At 40.0% G+C, this 17,970-nt stretch overlaps 1 protein-coding gene across 1 annotated transcript; it reads right to left on the reverse strand.

Annotated features, from left to right (window-relative positions):
* Positions 1 to 819: 819 nt before the first annotated feature.
* LOC104382810 (pancreatic lipase-related protein 2) lies at positions 820 to 17,108 on the reverse strand. Its single transcript, XM_086616620.1, has 13 exons — positions 17,091 to 17,108; positions 16,129 to 16,177; positions 14,550 to 14,704; positions 12,293 to 12,418; positions 11,210 to 11,344; positions 10,143 to 10,251; positions 9,003 to 9,122; positions 8,791 to 8,913; positions 6,354 to 6,469; positions 4,680 to 4,809; positions 3,309 to 3,420; positions 1,319 to 1,483; positions 820 to 883 (listed from the first exon to the last, which is right to left on the reverse strand). The coding sequence occupies exons 1-13, from the start codon at positions 17,106 to 17,108 to the stop codon at positions 820 to 822; spliced, it is 1,422 nt and encodes a 473-aa protein (XP_086472746.1).
* Positions 17,109 to 17,970: the final 862 nt, after the last annotated feature.

The raw sequence follows: 17,970 nt of genomic DNA on the forward strand, positions 1-17,970 counted from the left end.
TGTTTTGCTGTAGATTAAGCTGTCCTGCTTGACACATGGTGAACTTTGATGGCAGTTTCTCAAGGTCTACTGTACAATTCGATATGCAGTCCCAGCTCCTAATCAGTCTTTGGATGTGCTGCTAAAATGTTGGTTAAAAGCGTTCTTCAGGAAGGAAGGACACATCAGGCGACACCATTCAAACTCTGATTGGTTTTATATTTAAAATTATTCCTCAGGATCTTGACATAGAAGCAATCAGATACTTCTGAAAGCGTGCAAGTGTCCTTTGCCTGAACATAAGTAGGCACTTACGAAAGAATTTGACTATGTTCCTTTTGTCTTCCCTCTCACCTTTTTTCTTTTATCTCTTTTCTTTCTTTTTATTTTTTCTTTTTTTTTTTTTTTAAATCTTTCTTCTTTCTTTCTTTCTTTCTTTTTTCTTTATTTCTTTTCCTTCTTTTTTTTTTTGTTGCTTCTTTTTGGATGCTCCTCCTAAGATAATTAAGTGTATTTCAAAGGGCAATTGGCTAGGACTTAGTTTTCCTAATTTATTATTTTCTCCCTTGACTCTGAAATGTAATCACACTGCGTATGTGTGTTACTAGTAAAATATGTGTTAGATGTCATTGTAGCTGGAATTCACAGAAGTGTAACTCCCCTGTATGGATAAAAGCTGACTACACTAATTTGGAAATAGAGCTTTTGTATTGGGCTGGGCAAAGTTTTCCTAATCTATTGAGGGAGCCTTGGTAAGAGTTTGCTGCTGACTGAAGATGTGGCCTCTTCCAGATGGTGAGGGTTGCCACGGTGGACAACCACAGTGTTCCTCGCCGAGCTTCAGCAAAGTGCCAGAGCTTGCCACGTGCCCGGCCGCACGGTTCCACAGCCACAGAATACAGACCTGGCGAGGGAGGAGGAGTTTAAGGAAATATTTTTCAGCACAATGAGATATTTTCTTAGCAATAGCTTAAGATAATCAATATAAATGCTGTTTTTCTTTCATGTTAGGTCAAAGCATGAGTTCTAGTAGATTGAGACATAAACTGTGTTATCAAATGATTTTTTTAAAGAATTACTAGCTAGTGACTGTTAAATTTTAAGACATATTTGCCTTCATGCTCAGACTCCATTAGCATTTTAATTTGGACCAGGAGTGTGCTTTTGAAAGGAATTTCTCACTCCATTCTTCCCCACTTACCACACTTTGGTTTACATGAGAGAGTGGTGTCAGGACACATCGGCTGGATTCAGTTTGGTTAAAACTAAACTGAGAGGTGCACTCCAGAAGTTTTCTCCCACGCCCACAGAACAGAACACCATTAGATTGTGTACTCACGTGTTTCCATTTTCCCCAGATATTATTGTGACTTTTTCAGCTCCCATGCAGCCTCTGTGTACATGACCTCGATGCTTTTTCCAGAGAAACTCAACTTTTGAAATGTTCCCAGAAATTTCTGTATCAATATAGTTCAAGTATGTGTTGCCTGGTTTGAAGGTTCCCCTGCCAAACAAAAGCACAGAAGTGATGCTCTGTGTTCTTTACAAATGAGGAAAAAAATGCTACAGGTTAGGCAGAAAGCAAGACGAGGTGTGGGATGGACGCTATGAGGGTTGAAGCCTTGAACACTATGGTTATAATTTTTCTACTTTTAAGTAATTACCAATCAGAGACGTTAGGCAAGATTTTACCTTAGAACTTGGACTTGGGAATATGTTCCTTGGGGAATGCACAGGGCTCTTGGTGCAGAGCCTCATGCAGATCTGAGGCTTTCGGCTCAGGCAGCAGGGGATCATGTCTCAGGTCCAGAAACACCAAGCTCTGTCCTCTCTGCTGAATAGTCATTCAAGTCATGTAGCAAAGTCTTTTGTAAAATATTTGGACCTTAGATTTTTTGTAAATAAAATCTATCAATTATTTTTTGGACAAACATTGTAACAGGGCTAAACTTAAGGGAAGAACAAAAAACTCCCACTATCTAATCTATATCTATATCAAATGCACGTTTCATTTAACCTTTTTTGTAAGGATTAGGAAGGAATGTCTCATTGCCACTTTGGTTGAATTCTTCCTCCAAATCAGTATTGCAATTTTTTGCCTTCCCTGAAGCTGTTGTGACAGTGTTGAGGCTAACCTCATCTCTACCAGATGATTTACCCTGAATACCTGGAGGAAGTTCTGAGGACTAAACGTCACTTTTTTTCTCCTTTGGTTGAAGTCTGTGGTGCAGTTGCAACTAGGCAAATTGACCAAGGCCACAGAGTCTCTGTATTAACCTTACTTGAGAAAGCAGAGGAAACACCATTCCTGCTTATAGAAGGATGTTTTTCTGCACCTCAGTACAGGCTTTCAGCCTATCAACCCAATGTATAGGCTTGTTGGTACCTAAGGAGGGAGATGGCTACTCAGAGGGATCTACAAAAGTATGCAAATGACTTAGTTTCTTACATTTCTGTGCCTTTCAGGATGATAACACTAGATTAGTTAGCTCAGCCTTTGACAGTATTGTTGTGGGGTGACAGTGTTGAACTAGTGACAAATTCTAGTTGTTATTTTTTGTAAATGGCATCTACCTTCGAAGAAGTCCAGGTCAAAAAGTTCTCCTAGTGTTTCTGCTTGCTTTCAACCATGAAGAAAATTGAAAATTATAGTGTACATTCCTGTCTTCTGTGGTATCGGTGTGCGTTATAATGGAACGCGCGTTACAGTGTGACATTGACGTAGAAATTACCTGTCAGTGTATCGCTGCAGTAGTGTATTTGCAACCAAAGGTGCTCCTGGTACAGACCAGTAACAGGGCTATGTTCAAGCACAGACGAGGCTGGTTTTACAGTGTTTAAACTGTGTTCTTGACAAAGACAGTTTGAGATTTAAATTCACCTTTACTGGAAAAAGTCAGTCCGAGTGGACAGGAATCCCAGACTCCAGCACAGTTCACAAGCACGCTGCAACTTTCTTACTCACATATTCCCTAGAGGAGGGAATGGTCAAATGACTGTACACTGTGCAGCTCTGACTTCTCAGAGAAGATCACCCAATGATGTGGCTGCGTCCAGCAGTAGCCACAGGGCTCTTTGCTCTTGCCTACTTTGTTATGCTAACTGTCATCCTCAGGAAAGAGAAGAAAATACAGAGCAAGAGAGACCAGCACACAGATTTTGACCACAATCTGTAGCACGGAGAACTTCAGCCACTTATCAGCTATTTCTATTACCACTGTAAATCACAGGACACGTAGAACAAGATGAAACATATAAAAATAGCTGTGTATATATTCCATATGATAACAATGATAGAGCTATTTTTTCCACAGTCCTGTTAAACTTACTTGTCAATTGTATACTTTTTCCTGATCCCATTAGTTCCAGTCAAGGCTACATCTATATTTCCCTTCATGGCTTCTGTTGCAGATACTCTGACATGTACCTCTTTTCGCCAGCCTTCGAAAGGAAAATGAAATAGTTTGTGGTTATAAGATTTCTTTCCTAATGGTAAAACTTCTTATATGTTTCAGTGCCTTTCAGGGAGAGGGAAGGATTGTGCGAATGTGCTTGTACGCAAACAAAATGTCGCTCTTTATTAGGGCAAATGTTAGTTCAGTGTGATTCTTGTAGTATTAATTTCCTTGACAGTGGTCTAAATCGCAGATCCAATCTTAGCTGACCTCCTGACTCTGCCGAGTATTTAACCTGCCATGGCCAGTGCTGTACTTTGCTCTTCCACTTGGTCTCACTTTTAATTTTGTAATTTCTTACACTTGGGAACAACGTGGGGGGTCTCATGGGCAGCCTGTTAGCTCTCAACTGTGAAGTGCAATCCACTGGACTGCTGTGTTGTTAAAATTATATTAAACGAAATTGGCTGCTTTCCCAGGATGATCCCAATATACAGAATGTTTAGGGTTTTTCTTATACCTGTGCACAGCTTGACAGCCGTCAGGGGTCCTGTCATCCCGCACATCTGTCTAAGGCAGAAGCAGGGCCTCAGATGCAATAGCACGTACTGATTTCAAGCAACCAGGATTGGGAAGTTTCTGTACTGGCTTTAATTCAGGCTATCAAAAGGAGAATGTCTTCACCCAATTCATGAGGTTATATTTGGTTTCAGGCTGATTTCTATTAACTCAGCAATTTGTAGATGTTGAAATGAATGTATTCATTCAGATTTCAGAAATGACTAGTTTCTCTGCACTCCCAGACCTTCTTTCTTTTATTGTCCTTGCAGTTCATCACCTGTGATGGATTACAATTTATTTACAAATTTTCTTATTTGCCAGTTTTGTGGCTGCTTCTACATTAATCACAACTAAAACGACTTCCATATTACTCCCTGCCATTTTGACTTGATGAGCTTTGCAAAAATACCTTGAAATGATCTAGTTTGTAAATTTTTGTCAATCAAAACTTTCAGCATAACATTCCCGCCACCTTAAGCTTTATATAATTTTTTAAGCCATCATCTAATTAACATTTTGGCATTTATCCTGACTCAGAGGTCAGCATCAGTTGATCTGTTTCTATAATTATCTCAACCTTTCTCAGATAATGCTGGTACTGTGTGTTCCTAACATACCTGAAACTCTAGGTTTTGTACTGACTGCCACTCGTTAACTCCAGCAGCTCTCTGTAGAAGTGCAAGATAGCTGTTCACACAGAATTCATTGCCACTACTGAATTTACCACCCAAAATGAGCACTTACGAGCATATGGAGGGGAGGCCCCTGTGTTTAAATAAACCTTTTGCTGTTCTTTTTCAGTTTTATGTAAAAACTTATCAGCATAATGGCCCATCAGTGGGCATCCTTCCTTTGGACATGGGAAGCAGCGTCCCTGGGGAAAAACAACAATGTGTGTTACAAGATGTTATCCATTTTAATCCTACTTCTTAAAGTATGAGAAATTAGGTTATTTCAGTTTTTCCCCAGCTTTTTGAAAAGGTACTTGCTTCTGAGTTCAGATAATATCTTCACTATTTATCAGAGCAGTGAAAAAAAGAGCTGAGATCATCAGTCAGCTTATTTCATCTAGTTGAAAATAGAGAGAAAGAGGTTGAAAATCTGGCCTGATTCCTTATACTCTTACAGGGACCATGAGTAAATATCTTAATGCATGTTGTGCCTTACTACCTGATCTGAAAAATAGAGTAATATATTAATCTTTCATAGGATCCATTGAAAGGTTGTCTGCTAATTATTATAAGGTGAGTAACCATATTTCCAAGGAAGTCTGGCTGGATATTTCACTTGTATGATAAAGATATTTAGGTTTAGGAACATTGAAGCTTGGGATCTCACTTTGGAATGTGTTATGTCTGCTTTTCAGCCTTTATTCCCAAGTAGACCCTCAATGAAATTAATCTGCCTATGCAGATTGCGCATTCTCATCAAGATCTTGATGTCCATTAAAATTTCTAAAAAGATAAATGTGTATATTTGAAGTGACAGTGATATAATTACTATTAGAAAAAGTAGTATTGCTATATTTAGATGTTTCGATTTGATATTTGGAAGGTTCTGCAGGAAGTGGTATTTGTCAATCTTTGGCTATTTGGGCATTAGATGAATAAAGGTCAAAATGATCATCATCACCTGTTTATTCTGAGATTGACACAACTGCTTCCCTCTCATCACTGAATTTCAGAGAGTTCAGGTTTTTATTCAAGTCCTGAATTACATCAAACTTCCAAGTCACATGGCAATGTTGCTAGAAGCATTAACAACTTTTCTGCAACATTGTAATAATTTCTTTTCAGAGTCAATGGAAATAAATTCAAACTCATCTTCCTCCTCGACCAGTTGTCAGTTGCATTTCCAGAATTAGTCCACTAAAAGCCTAGTTATATCAGGCATGAAACACCAGGATATTACGCTGCCTTCTTTCTTGTGCCACCTGAGGATAGCGTGAGCACTGCTGTGCTGTATAAATATCTCCCCTTCCCTATATACAGTGGATATTTATGTTTATACAGATGTTTAAACATTTCTGAAATCCAGAGGCTGCCCTCTTGATGATAAGTTCCACCAGGTTTAGACAGACTTCCTTCAACCAGAGCGAGTGTCTCCTACCACTGATCTACGCAAAAGGTGAACCCAGCCACTGCCTCTCATTGTCTTCTTACTCAACTCTTCATCTCTCTCTTTGCAACTGGTTTTGGTGTTTATGTTTACTGTCTTATTTTCTTCCAGATTTTTTCTTGGAGTTTGCTGATCTTACATTTCGCCTATTTTTCAAGTATGGTCTGGATGAGGGTAGTCAGTGAGTCTGCATAGTCCTCCTGTATCCTGTGATGTAGAGTATAGAAGTTGTCCCAGAAATTATTAAGAGAAGAAGGGCAGGGCTATAACCCCACAGATCAATATGTACCTGATACTTACCAATACAAAAGCTCGGTATGTTTCACACTGATATCCAACAAATGCATTCGGAGTGATAATACTCTCAGCATAATACCGGAGACTTCTTTTGTGCCCACATCCAATAGATCTATATTCTGGGAAAAAGTCCAGGTAAAAAAGGTTAAAACTATACATTAACACAAAGCCCACACCAAAGCAACAAGTGTTGGTCGTTTTTCCTCAAAAGAATTTGCACATATAGTGATGTCTCAGATTAAAAAATAGTAATATTTAAAAGACATTTAAAGTGTGAATGATTTGGTTTTATAGTAAAAAGTGTACTTATGGCTACATATATTTTTTTGATGGGAAAAAGCTAGGTTCTAATCTGTGTGTCACTATGCACATGCCAAAATTCACAGAGGTGGAGCTACACCAAGCCAGACCTTGTGCAACCTCCCGTCCTGCTATGTGTAGTTAACTGCTTTTACTTTAGCATGAGAACCGAGGAGGATTTAGGAGAATTTCCCTCTGATATTTCAAAAACTGGAATAATTCATAGCTACAGTGTCTGTAAAGCATACAGTGGTTACTAAGAAGCAGTTCTCGTTTACTTACCGTTATCACAACATGGTATTTTGTAAAACCACAATTTCCACTCATTTCTAGAATTAAAGGTAATTGTAGTAATGATTTTCACTTGAGCGTCTGTCAATGTTTTTAAGCTCTAGAAAATCTGCAGTCATTTGACAGTGGTGATTCTATGAAATGCTCTGAAAAGCAAGATGTTTGGCAGTGTATCCTTGATTTTGTCAGAATTATTTAAAAGAAGTACATTTTCCCATCAGAGTGAAGTGTGTAAGCAGTCAGAGCAGGAAAGAAGAAAGTGCTATTTGGGTTGTATTTACAGGCCCCGTGTAACAAGTATTGCCCTCATTAGCTCTGAAGTCTCTCCTTTGTCAAAGCCCCATATACCAAAGTTAGGTTGTGTAAAAATGGGCTCTGCTCCGCTTCTTCATGTGTGGGGGCTCACCTAATCACAGGGTGAAGTCTTGGAGGCACTGAAGTAATTGCAAGCTGACACAGTTTATAGTGAAATCAGAATTTCACCTATTGTCAATATTTATGCACCTTAAAGACAGATCAGTTGGTATTGACCAGTTGATACATGTTGTTCTTTGTATAAAGAAAGAAAAAAACACCAAGAACTCTCCGAAAAGTACTTTTGTCTGTTTTTCTTGCAATAATCTGCATGATCAAGGCTTCCTGAGTATGTCTTCTTCACAGTTCCTTCTTCACATCTGATTCAGAAAGGTCTGTGCTTTTAACTTTAAAAATCTCAGCTCTTACTGTTGGCTTACTTTGTGCTAGTGCCAAAGTCACTTAACATCTGCACAATGGGAACATAATACTCCTCTCCCTGCTGCATCAAAAGCTGTAGAAAGAAGTTACTAAATAGCATTGCTAGAGCACTTCATACGTAAAAGCACTGCATAAATGTAAATATTATCCAACAGAAGAGATATGCACAAAATAAGGTCTAAACAAGAGGCAGGAGTTAAGGCTGTCACTATTTTTAGGAGCTGCATGAACAACCAGCTCCATCTGCCCGTGTTCAGCAGAGCTGGGCTTCTCCTTCACCGCAAAACATTAGAAACAGCCTTGTGAAATGTCTGTGGAAAATATTTTCTTTTTTTTTCCTGAAAAGGCAAACATTCTTATGCAGTCTGATTGGAAAGTGTTTTGGTTCCAAGTGACTTTGTGCACAGCCAGCTTTCAGTCCTCTTTGTTACAAAGATCTCCAACCAGTTCTAAGACAGAGCATTTTTGAAATCCAATTACTTAACCAGGGGTAGGGATTTCAAAACATTTAGCTGTGAATAACATATTTCTGTGGGTTAGGATCAGAAGACAGGATTTTGGGGATCTATTGTACTGGATCCCAGGGTAATTCTTATTAACTGCCCTGCTTTCTTTGAAGAACATGAACTATCAACACAGCAGTCATTTTATCATTTCTTGTATATTTAACCTTGTGCTGTTCCCTTTGAAGACACTAAAGCTGTTAATGGCATGGATGAGTATGTCCGACTCCAGTAACATTGGGACCAATGTCTTTCTAGGGAGAAGGGAAGCTCAGATTTTAAAATACTCATTTTCAGATTATCCTTGAATGAAATTTTACTGGTCCTTCATGTGTGGGATTCCCACTGAGGTCAGTCTGTCAGCACAGTGACAGGCTTTTGTAACAGGTTGTGATGAACAAGTCTGCATGCTTTAACTGGAGCTTCTATCTGGAATTTGCCTTGGTTAGTATCCACAGGCAGCTTTAAATCTTACATTTTTGAGCATTCTCTCCCTACTCCAAATCTGAGCTACGTAAACAATACCTCCATTCAAAAGGCTCTACCGTAGCCTAGCCTTTACTTCCAGCTGCAGCTTATAATGAGGCATTACTTCTTTCAAATATGTTTACCTCTCATAAGGTCATTGATACTCCGAGTTGCAGGAGGTACACGAAGCTGCTTGCATCCTGGCATCTTCTTCCCACCATTTGGGTAAAAATCCAGGTGGCCACAAGTCTGAAGAATCCCTGGAGCTGATACGTAAAATGAGTCAAGGCTGATCGCTCTCTGACATGCTGTGGCCAACCTTTGTGTTGGTGTCAGTCTTTGTGTGAAAACTTACCAAAGTCAAAGAACAGGTGACCGGCATGAGTATGAATTATATCAACAAATTTTGCATCGGAAGGATCCAGCCTGACCATTGCGGGAGTGTACTGGAAAAGGGGTCCGGCTGGATCTAAACCTAAAGAAATGGAGATACGTCTGATTGAGTAAATAATGCTACATGTATTTCATCACGTACAGTGTGTGTACATTGTAGTCTACAGTTCTACCTTTACTCCACATATAAAAATCCATTTTGTTGTCTGTAACAGCCAGCAAAACAAGCAGGATTTTAATAGGAAGGTGGCTAGTGCAGTAAAAAGATGATGGGTCCTTGGCTTACTTTTGGGGAAAAATGTTATAAGAACTTGGTTGAAAATGTTACTCCTTTGCTTCAGTGTCAGTGAGCTATCTTTGGGGCTAAAGCAACCTGGTTCTGATCCCAGTTTCCCTGAATTGCTTATGTGACTGCTTACGGTGTGCACAGCTTAGTCAAAGCAATGTCTATGCAGAGAAAAGAACTGACTGGAGGAGAAAGGAAAGCAGAAAATAGTGTGCCTTTGGAAACAGGGATGTGTGAGCGTGTCGTGATGCTGTGTCTCTCTGTGTAGCTATGTGACTAATGGCTTTCTTCCTTTTTCCATTGGTGACCATAGCTATTTACTGTCTCATCCTGACATACTAGATCTAGGGTTTTTAATGTTTCATTTCAGATTTTCAATCTTTTGAACTGCTGAAAAGTCATGTTAGAGTGGGCTTTTAAAATCAAATATGACAATGAGCTACTAACGTTTGACAAGTCTGTTATTCCACATGTGATACAGTATTTTGTTCCTGTTCTTTTACACCATTAAAAATCATAACTGAGTGCTCCCTGGGATTTGTTGTGACCTGTAAAAAGTGACTTCCATTTAGCTGGAGGACAGTTAAGCCTTTTTGCATCTGTCTTTCTCAAGGCTGTGAGCACTGACTGTGAAATGCAAGGCATGGCATAGGACATGGCTTTGCTTGTGTGCTGTCGTGCTAGCTGTATGCCTTTAATTACGACAAACCAGCACATTGTGGTCTCTATTTTGGGTTCATAAGGCAGCAGTGATTCTTCAGCTCTCTTAAGCTGCACAAAAGTATAAAGCTTTATCAGCTGAAATAGCCTCAGTACCTGTTATTCTTCCAATGCCAGGTTTCCTTCTCCCTGCCTCCCCTGCGGCATGTGCTCCAAGGCTATGGCCGATGAAATGAATGTTGGCAGGAGAGTAGCCATAATCTTTCTGTGAAGATGTATGGAAAGAAAGAAACCAAGCGTGTTAAGCAGGCCGTGCCAGCCTGTGGCACTGCGTCACAGCCCCGTGCTGTGTCAGGACCAGCGGGTGATGGAGGGGAGTGTCCTGAGTGGGAAGTTACTGTTGTGGGTGGTGGGGTTTGTACTAAAAGAGAAGCAGTTCCTAACTCATCCCATCCTCTTTTATATCATGCCTCTGGAAGGGAGTGACCTCTGTCAAGAATTGGCCCTTATGATAGAAAAGAAGGAAAAGGAAATTTCTGCACGTAGCTCCTCTACATTTGCCCTGACTGTTTATCCAAAAGGTGAATGACCCCGCTACCTCATCCCTGAACCTTTCCGCCTGGTCAGGATAGTGGTCTGTGGTGGAGGAGTTCTCAGTGCCTTTGTCGGCAGCGTACCCTCTGTATGAATCCTGCTATGGAGATGCTTCACCACGCAGGTCCTGCAGGACAAGAAGGACCGTGTGAGGAGTGCTGCTGGAGCGCCAGGCTCAGCTGAGCTTCTGCATGGGAAGCCTGACATTGGTGGCTGCAGGAGAGTCGCTTCTCTGTCCTGTGATCCAGTTCTCACAGGAGGCAGGTGTCAGATCCATGGAGGGATGTTTCAACAGGATTGGCCCTCTGTTACTGCTCCTCATCCTGCCAGTTTTGCTAGACTGTCTCTAACCTGATGTCTTATCTGGTAAAATGCTCATCATGAGCAAAACTTTCAGAAACAATGGCCTGTAAGCCTTTAGGGACGTGCTTATCTGTGGTCTGACGCTGAAGTAGGTTTTTTATTTCCATTTGTGCAGGATTAGAGACTTTTTATGACATTTTCAGCTGTGTCATTGAGTATCTCTGTACTTCCTGACTCTGCTGCATCAAACCTAAAGGTGCCACCCTGAACACAGCCTTTACCATACAGACTATGTGCTGGCGTTCATGTTCCACGGATACTTTTACCTCAAGAAGGTCCACCAGATAGACTAGCTCAGCCCCCACAATGCGGACGTTGTTAACGGCGTCGGTGTACAAACCACTAGAGCCACCGCTCCAGTCGGTCAAAATGCAGTTCACGTCTTCAGTGTGAAACATGAACTGGTGGAACACATGAAAACAGGAGAAGGAAATGGGAATTAATTACAGTTGTAGAAGAGTATGTGCAAACAATGTTGTGCTTTGCCATAGCTGAGGACTCACTTTGTTTACGTGACTGATAAAGACGTATCTTTAGCATATTAATTCCTACTGATACTGAAGAATCAACACAAGGAGGCAGAGTGGAGGCAAAGCGGAGGCAGTGATTTGAACTCTGTATGAAGACACACAGAAGAAGCTTGCTTCAGTTCTGTTCTCCATCCCAGATGCCTTGATTAGCTTTTAGGATATCAACTTCTCTTAATGAAAGAACCTCAGTTAGAAAAAGAGGATAATATGACTTCTTTTATATTGTCCAAGCTTTATTCTTCAAAATTTATATGCTTGGATCATCTAAAAGGATTCACAAATTTGTGTTCATGTGCTTGAATTGTTCAGCCCCAAATTTCATGTATCTTAATCAAAATATTCTATTTATACACTTCTGGCAAATAAACATTCTGATTTTTCATTCTGAAACAATTCCATTTTTGAAATGTGCCTGAATAAAGTGAAACCAATCTGCTGAACAAAGCATTTTGTTGTTATTAGACCAAATGCCTCACTCAAACTGAAATGTTTGTTTTGACCTTTTGCTGAGGTAAGAAAAAAGACTTTTTTTTTCCCTCCTTTTATTATTGGCAAGGAATTGTAAAATCAATTAATTGTAGCTTTTGCTGTGGAGGTGAATGCAGCAAAAGGCTGAAGCGTGCTGTACTCATAGCTAGGGGCAATAGGACAGTCACGTGGAACTGAGCTTCATTCTGAGATTTTTTTTCTCCTCATATGTTCCCTGAATCAACAAGAGAACAGAGGTGTAAATTTTATGTGGGAATTTTAAGTGGGTTGGTGGGGAGATACGGAAATTTGCATTTTCAAACAAGTAAAGTAACAATAGTCATACCATACCCTGCATATATTTGTTATCCAGGGGAGATCTGCTCCAGCAAGATGGCCATGTATAATGAAGCGAGTTTTCCTGTGTGTTCGAAAATTTGAAGCCTTGATAGTTGATGAATTTGTAGCAGAAATTTTCTGTGTGGAAAAAAACCACAACCAACAAACAAACAAAACAACAAGGATGTGACTGCTCCGTCCCAGTGTACATTTTGATACAAGGCAGAGTACCACAATGGTTAAGGCATAGTTCTGGGCTTTGAAGAGATGGGTCTTGTTCCTCACTCTTAAACTGCCTTGCTAGGGGATATCAATTATTTCCTTCAACAAATGATTGACTTTCTCTAGTTAATTGAACTAATGATGCTGCCATCCTTTTCACAATGCTTTGAGACATACTGGTACAACGTGCCATGTAAACACAAGATTTCATCCAAGTTGGATGTAGGAATATAAAGGTAGCATCTTCTGCAAAGTATTAAGTGGTTGACTTTGAATCTATATCTATTTTTCTTTCTTTTTTCTTTGAAGATAAGACCTTCATAGCTAAGCTTATTTATAAGATATTCCAGACAGCATAAGAAATCACATGAGCCTCAGAGCACCAGAGGCTGTAGGTATTCTGGGGTTTATTAAGAAGGAAGGCGTTATTTTCGTTTAAAGAAATTCTGAATACTGAGTTGGTTTAAAACTTAGCACTTTCTTATTTTTTGTTATGGTTTTGTAAGCTTAAAAGGGGATGTCATGTACTAATTAGCACACATCTCGCCTTCAGTGAAAGACTGATTAAAGCTAACACCTCATAGGCCCTCTCAGCTAGAGATGTTGGATTTGTTCTGAGGCGATTCAAACAGGAGAAATCATTAAACACCTCCGCTGCTTGTGAGATAGATATATATGTCTATATATAAAAAAAACCCCACAACTATGAAGCCTTGTTCATGTCATGTAAGCCAATAACAGCAATAAATTGCCCCCCTCCTTCCTTCATATTAATTTGTTTCATTTTTCTTGCTCTTTGTCCAAGTAAAATTCACACTCTTTGACGGTCATTTCTCTTCTTTCACCAGACTAGTCTATAACTCCACAAACCTGCTTTGAGCTACGGAGGAGCCCAGCCCAGATATCTCCAACACCTTGAGCATCCTGCTGTGTGCTTTTCCCAGCACTGGCTGGTCTTCAGAGGAAAGGGCTGACACACTGTTGGCATCTTTCAGTGTGTTCCTATTTGCACCATCCTATGCAGTCCTGCAGGCTCCTTTTAGCCACTTCCATTTGTCACTGTTGCAGTCCAGAGCTTCCTCTCGCTGCCACTAGTTTGTAGATGTCATAGATAAACTCACCTTTTTACTATTTTACTTCCATACAGCTCCAGAGTCTGCTGTCTCTACACTTCTCTACCTGATGTGCCCTCATGAGGGATAACCTGGTTCAGTTCTCTGTAAGAGAAACCTCCAAGCTCTTTCCATGGTATATCTTACCAAGTCTTTTTCTTTAGCTTTTTCTTCTCCATTCTCCCTCAGTCCCAGTCTTCCAAAAAATGTTAAATATTTGTTGATTTTCTTTATGCATCACTATTTCATTTTCTTTATAGTTTTTCCTTGTTTTTCTATATGACTTCTTTCTCTCCTTCATTTTTTCTTTAGTCTGCTGTTCTCCTTTCTAAGCTTTTCTCTGATTTTTCATCCTATTTTCCTTCCTCTCTCTGGTGAACACAGATACTTTCTGTTCTTGTTGTCACTCTTAACTCTCTGCTCTTAGGGCTCAGCGTGGGCCACCACATAAGCAGAGCCTGAGACCGATCATATGTAGTTCAGAGGACCAAATAATCATGTGTATGAACTATGTCCCTGAGTCATGTGTATGGGCCTGAAACATGTTTTTAATCTGGGGATACACAGGATCCAAATTGAGCTTTCCTTTTGTACTGCCTTCCCTGTCTCTGGCTTTATAATGCTAAACCTGAAACTGAATTTGGGCCATTAGCTTACTGTAGAGAATTGTATAAAATATATCCAAAATATCTAGGACGACTTGTGTTAGAAGGCTGCTATTAATATGTTGTAAATGTACCTGGCTCAGCAGAGAGCTAAAATGAGGAAAAAGAAAAAAGATGGAAGAAAACAATGATGGACTGTTTATGTGTAATATAGAACTGGGGCTTCTCCTGGGAGACTTATGAGCAAAATTAGGGCAGAAAAGAAACTGTTGTGTAATTTGTTGAATGTGTTATATACTATCAGTATTTAAAACCAAAGCAGTTTCTTACTTGATATTTCATTACGTTGTCTCTAGTGTAAAGAAGGAAATTGGTGTTCACATCTTCTGGAGAGCTGGGCAGGCCTGCCAGTTGTCTCCCTGGGATCCCAGACCAAGGGGGGCTATCTGTAAAGCATCCAAGCCTTTGGTAGCAAACTTCCCTTCCTGGAATATGCGAAGAAAAATGTTAGTGTTCTGGGAAAGTAGCAGGTCAGGCTGCCATCACTTTACCGGAAACTGGCAGGTAGTGTTTATACCATGGAAGCAGAAATTTGGATTAGGCTGGCACGCTTTAAGGGGCTCAGTTGTGCTCCTGTGCTTTGTGCATGTAGCAGTGACACAGGGACTTGAACTTCAAGACTGATTCCTGTTGCAAACACAGTGCAGAGCTCAGCTTGATGAACTCAGGAGAATGCAGAATTTGTTATGTCAAACATATTGTTAACACAGCCATTGGAAAAAGACAATAAAATCTTGATCTTTAAGGATCCAGAGAACAAATCAGCTTTTTCTGCCAGCACAAGTCAGTGCTACAAATTAGTCCTAGTGCTCCAGGGGTTATCTAAATTGTTATTTCTTGTGCAAAAAAAAATCGTGAAAGACTAAAAAGAAACCAAAACATTAAAATAGATACATCTGATTGCTCCACAAAGTACATTAACCATCTCCTTTATTTTTTATCACCACAAGTTTTTAGTGGAAGCAATAAAGTGGAATGGGAGTGGAAGCCTAGAGCAAAGCACAGCCTCAGGAAGCGTGATCTGTGCCTGAAGGACTAGTTTCCCAATTTCTGTTGTGGCTTTAATACAGTAATGATGCAAATATGACATACGGGTGTTGCCACTAAATGTCATCCTTACCCACTATTATAGCACAACAGTTGTGAAATCCCAAATAATTTTTTATTGCAATTAAAAAGATGCTGGAAACAATGAGAAACTATTGTTACCTAGGACAGGTAGGATTCATAGTGTGTCAGACTGACTTACTCTACTCAATCTGTACAAAATGCAGGGGTAGTGTGATATATATTGGAAATACATCTAGAGAAAGAGAAGATGAACTCGTGGAGCTGCAGCTAGAAGCTCCACAAGTGACACAGTCATTTTCACAGGGATCTTTCCTCTGATGCCAGCAATCTGCGTCTTTTTGTTTCTCTCTGCTACTTCTATGTGTCTGTGCCTGTTGAGCTGTTCTTTCCTGTTGGTAAAGAGGTGTTTTAGACTATTTTCTTGTTGTCTGCTTAGTGCTGTGAAGAGTAAGTGCCTAGGCTGGCATTACAAGTGCTGTAGCTACCATAAATGCTGGTGTGGTTTGAGGCTGGGTAGGGGAAACTGTTCTGGAAGAATTTTGGTATTGATTCATCTACCTTTCTAATTCCCATTCTGTTTGCTAGCAGCAAAATCTTTACAGAATTAGAACGTAATGGGTTAAATGTGGGAAAGGCATGGCGTAACTCAGTGCTTCTAACAAAGAAGTGTGTTAAATCTGTTTCAAAGCACATCCTTTTTCTAAAATACAGATATTCTGATGTAAGCTGCACACAACATTTTTTACTGTTTATAGACTTTATCAACTATGTGTCTTACCCCTGGCTGCATCAAGAAGAAATAGAGTAGTGATCCATGCTGCAAACATCTAAAGCAAATAAGAACACAATTCACACATAATTAAAAATAGAATCTGGAATTGACCTAAGGATTTCCTTGACCCATTAGAAAAAAAGTCACAGTGGCCATTGAAGTACTTCAGGTATTTAATGGTTTGGATCAAAAAGAATCAACACTTCCTCAAAGATAGCCAAGTTTCAAGAAAATATGTTTGAGATTCTTTCTTTCCCATGGAGATTTTGTATATGCAGGATATCCTCTAAGCATCTCTTAAAGATTGTCTTCCTGACCTTGGCAAACAGGAGGGTTTTTTGCTCTAGAGCTGCAGTTTATAGACAAGCAAGTGAAATTCTTAAAGGATTTGCAACAACATATTTTTACAGAGTGAAGTTTCTTTTAGCATTTAATAGAAAAATTACTCATAGAAGTGCTATTCAGTGATTGCATTCAAAAGAACCCAGGAACAAACTTAATTTGTGTTTCTAAATCATGTAAATAGTCTTGAAAACCGTTTTGATCATTGCTATCAGCCATGCATGCTTATCAGCCCTGATCTGCTTGATCGCTTAATCACCAGCTGATAGGTAAGCATCAATAGATGGAGTAAATGGAACCAGTTATTTACTTCAAGGTGAAGAAGGGAAAGCCTTTTAAGTGTACTCTTACTACTACAGCTGGTAACTTATCTTCAAAGGAAAGAAGATTAGAAATGATTAGATTTCATTCTTATAAAACTCTAATATCAGGCCCTGATCCTCCAATGAGTCCTGCACAGGCAGAGTCCTGCATCCTCTTCCTGCCCTCCCTCCCCATCAAGTCCCCCCAGTCCCCTGAAGTCAGTAATATGATGTTAGAAGCAAAGAGCTCATCCCTGTGAAACCCACTGCAGGTTCAAGCATGTCCTACTTCCATCTCCTCTCCTCCAGCTACTCACCAAATACTCTATGCCTTACCACCATGCACCTTATTTAAGCTCCTTAGATGTTCCTGTCTCCAAAGTATCCTGTTTTACCTTGACAAGGCTCAGAGCGAGTTCTTTGGGTCCACCTTTCAGTTGATTGTAGCAAGCCTTGCAGAAGCCTTTTGAGGAGACTGGAATGAAGCAGGACAGAACTGTGCCTGCCTGATGAGGGCAGAGGCCAGAGGGATGCTCACCCCACCGCTGCTGCACAAGCCTTGGGTTCCCAGCTGCATCTGTGACTTTGTTGGGCAGTGCCACGAGAGGTATCTCCTTGTGTCAGGCATGCTTCATCTGAGATAACACGAACCAGGTCAGACCAGTTGCTGCATGACTCCACCTGTTTAATGCAAATCCAAATAGGGTGTTATTGTCATCCATTGGTAATTATTTTTAAAACTAAAAAGCACTGGGAAGTGTAATGTAAATACTGAACAAACACGTAGCCTTTTGGGATCAGGAGCAAGGTTGTTGCCATCGGCTGGGCTGCTCATCTTGGTTTGATGCTGAGTTGACATTCAAGTGACTTAGCGTCACACTGGATGGCTGTAGCAGAGCCCTGATCTTTTGGATCATACTCCAGGGTTTTAATAGCAAAATAATCCTTCCTGGAGCTGATCCCTGCCTTAAATAATTTACAGTACTAAGGAAAACTTTCAAATTTGTATTTGATAGTGAAGTCTACCATTACAACATCAAGACACAAAGGTGGTGTCGTGGCATCAAGTAGCATGTATGTTGGCAAGGTTTAAGCTGTTACCTGAGAAGAGGGAGAAAGAAGAGAGAAGGATGAAAAATGGTAAAAATTTTACATTTCTTAGTCTGTCATCTGTTATTTGTTCGTCTTGTAGTTCTCTCATCTA

Source organism: Tauraco erythrolophus, chromosome 9 (assembly GCF_009769465.1).
Source record: "Tauraco erythrolophus isolate bTauEry1 chromosome 9, bTauEry1.pri, whole genome shotgun sequence".
NCBI lineage: Eukaryota > Metazoa > Chordata > Aves > Musophagiformes > Musophagidae > Tauraco > Tauraco erythrolophus.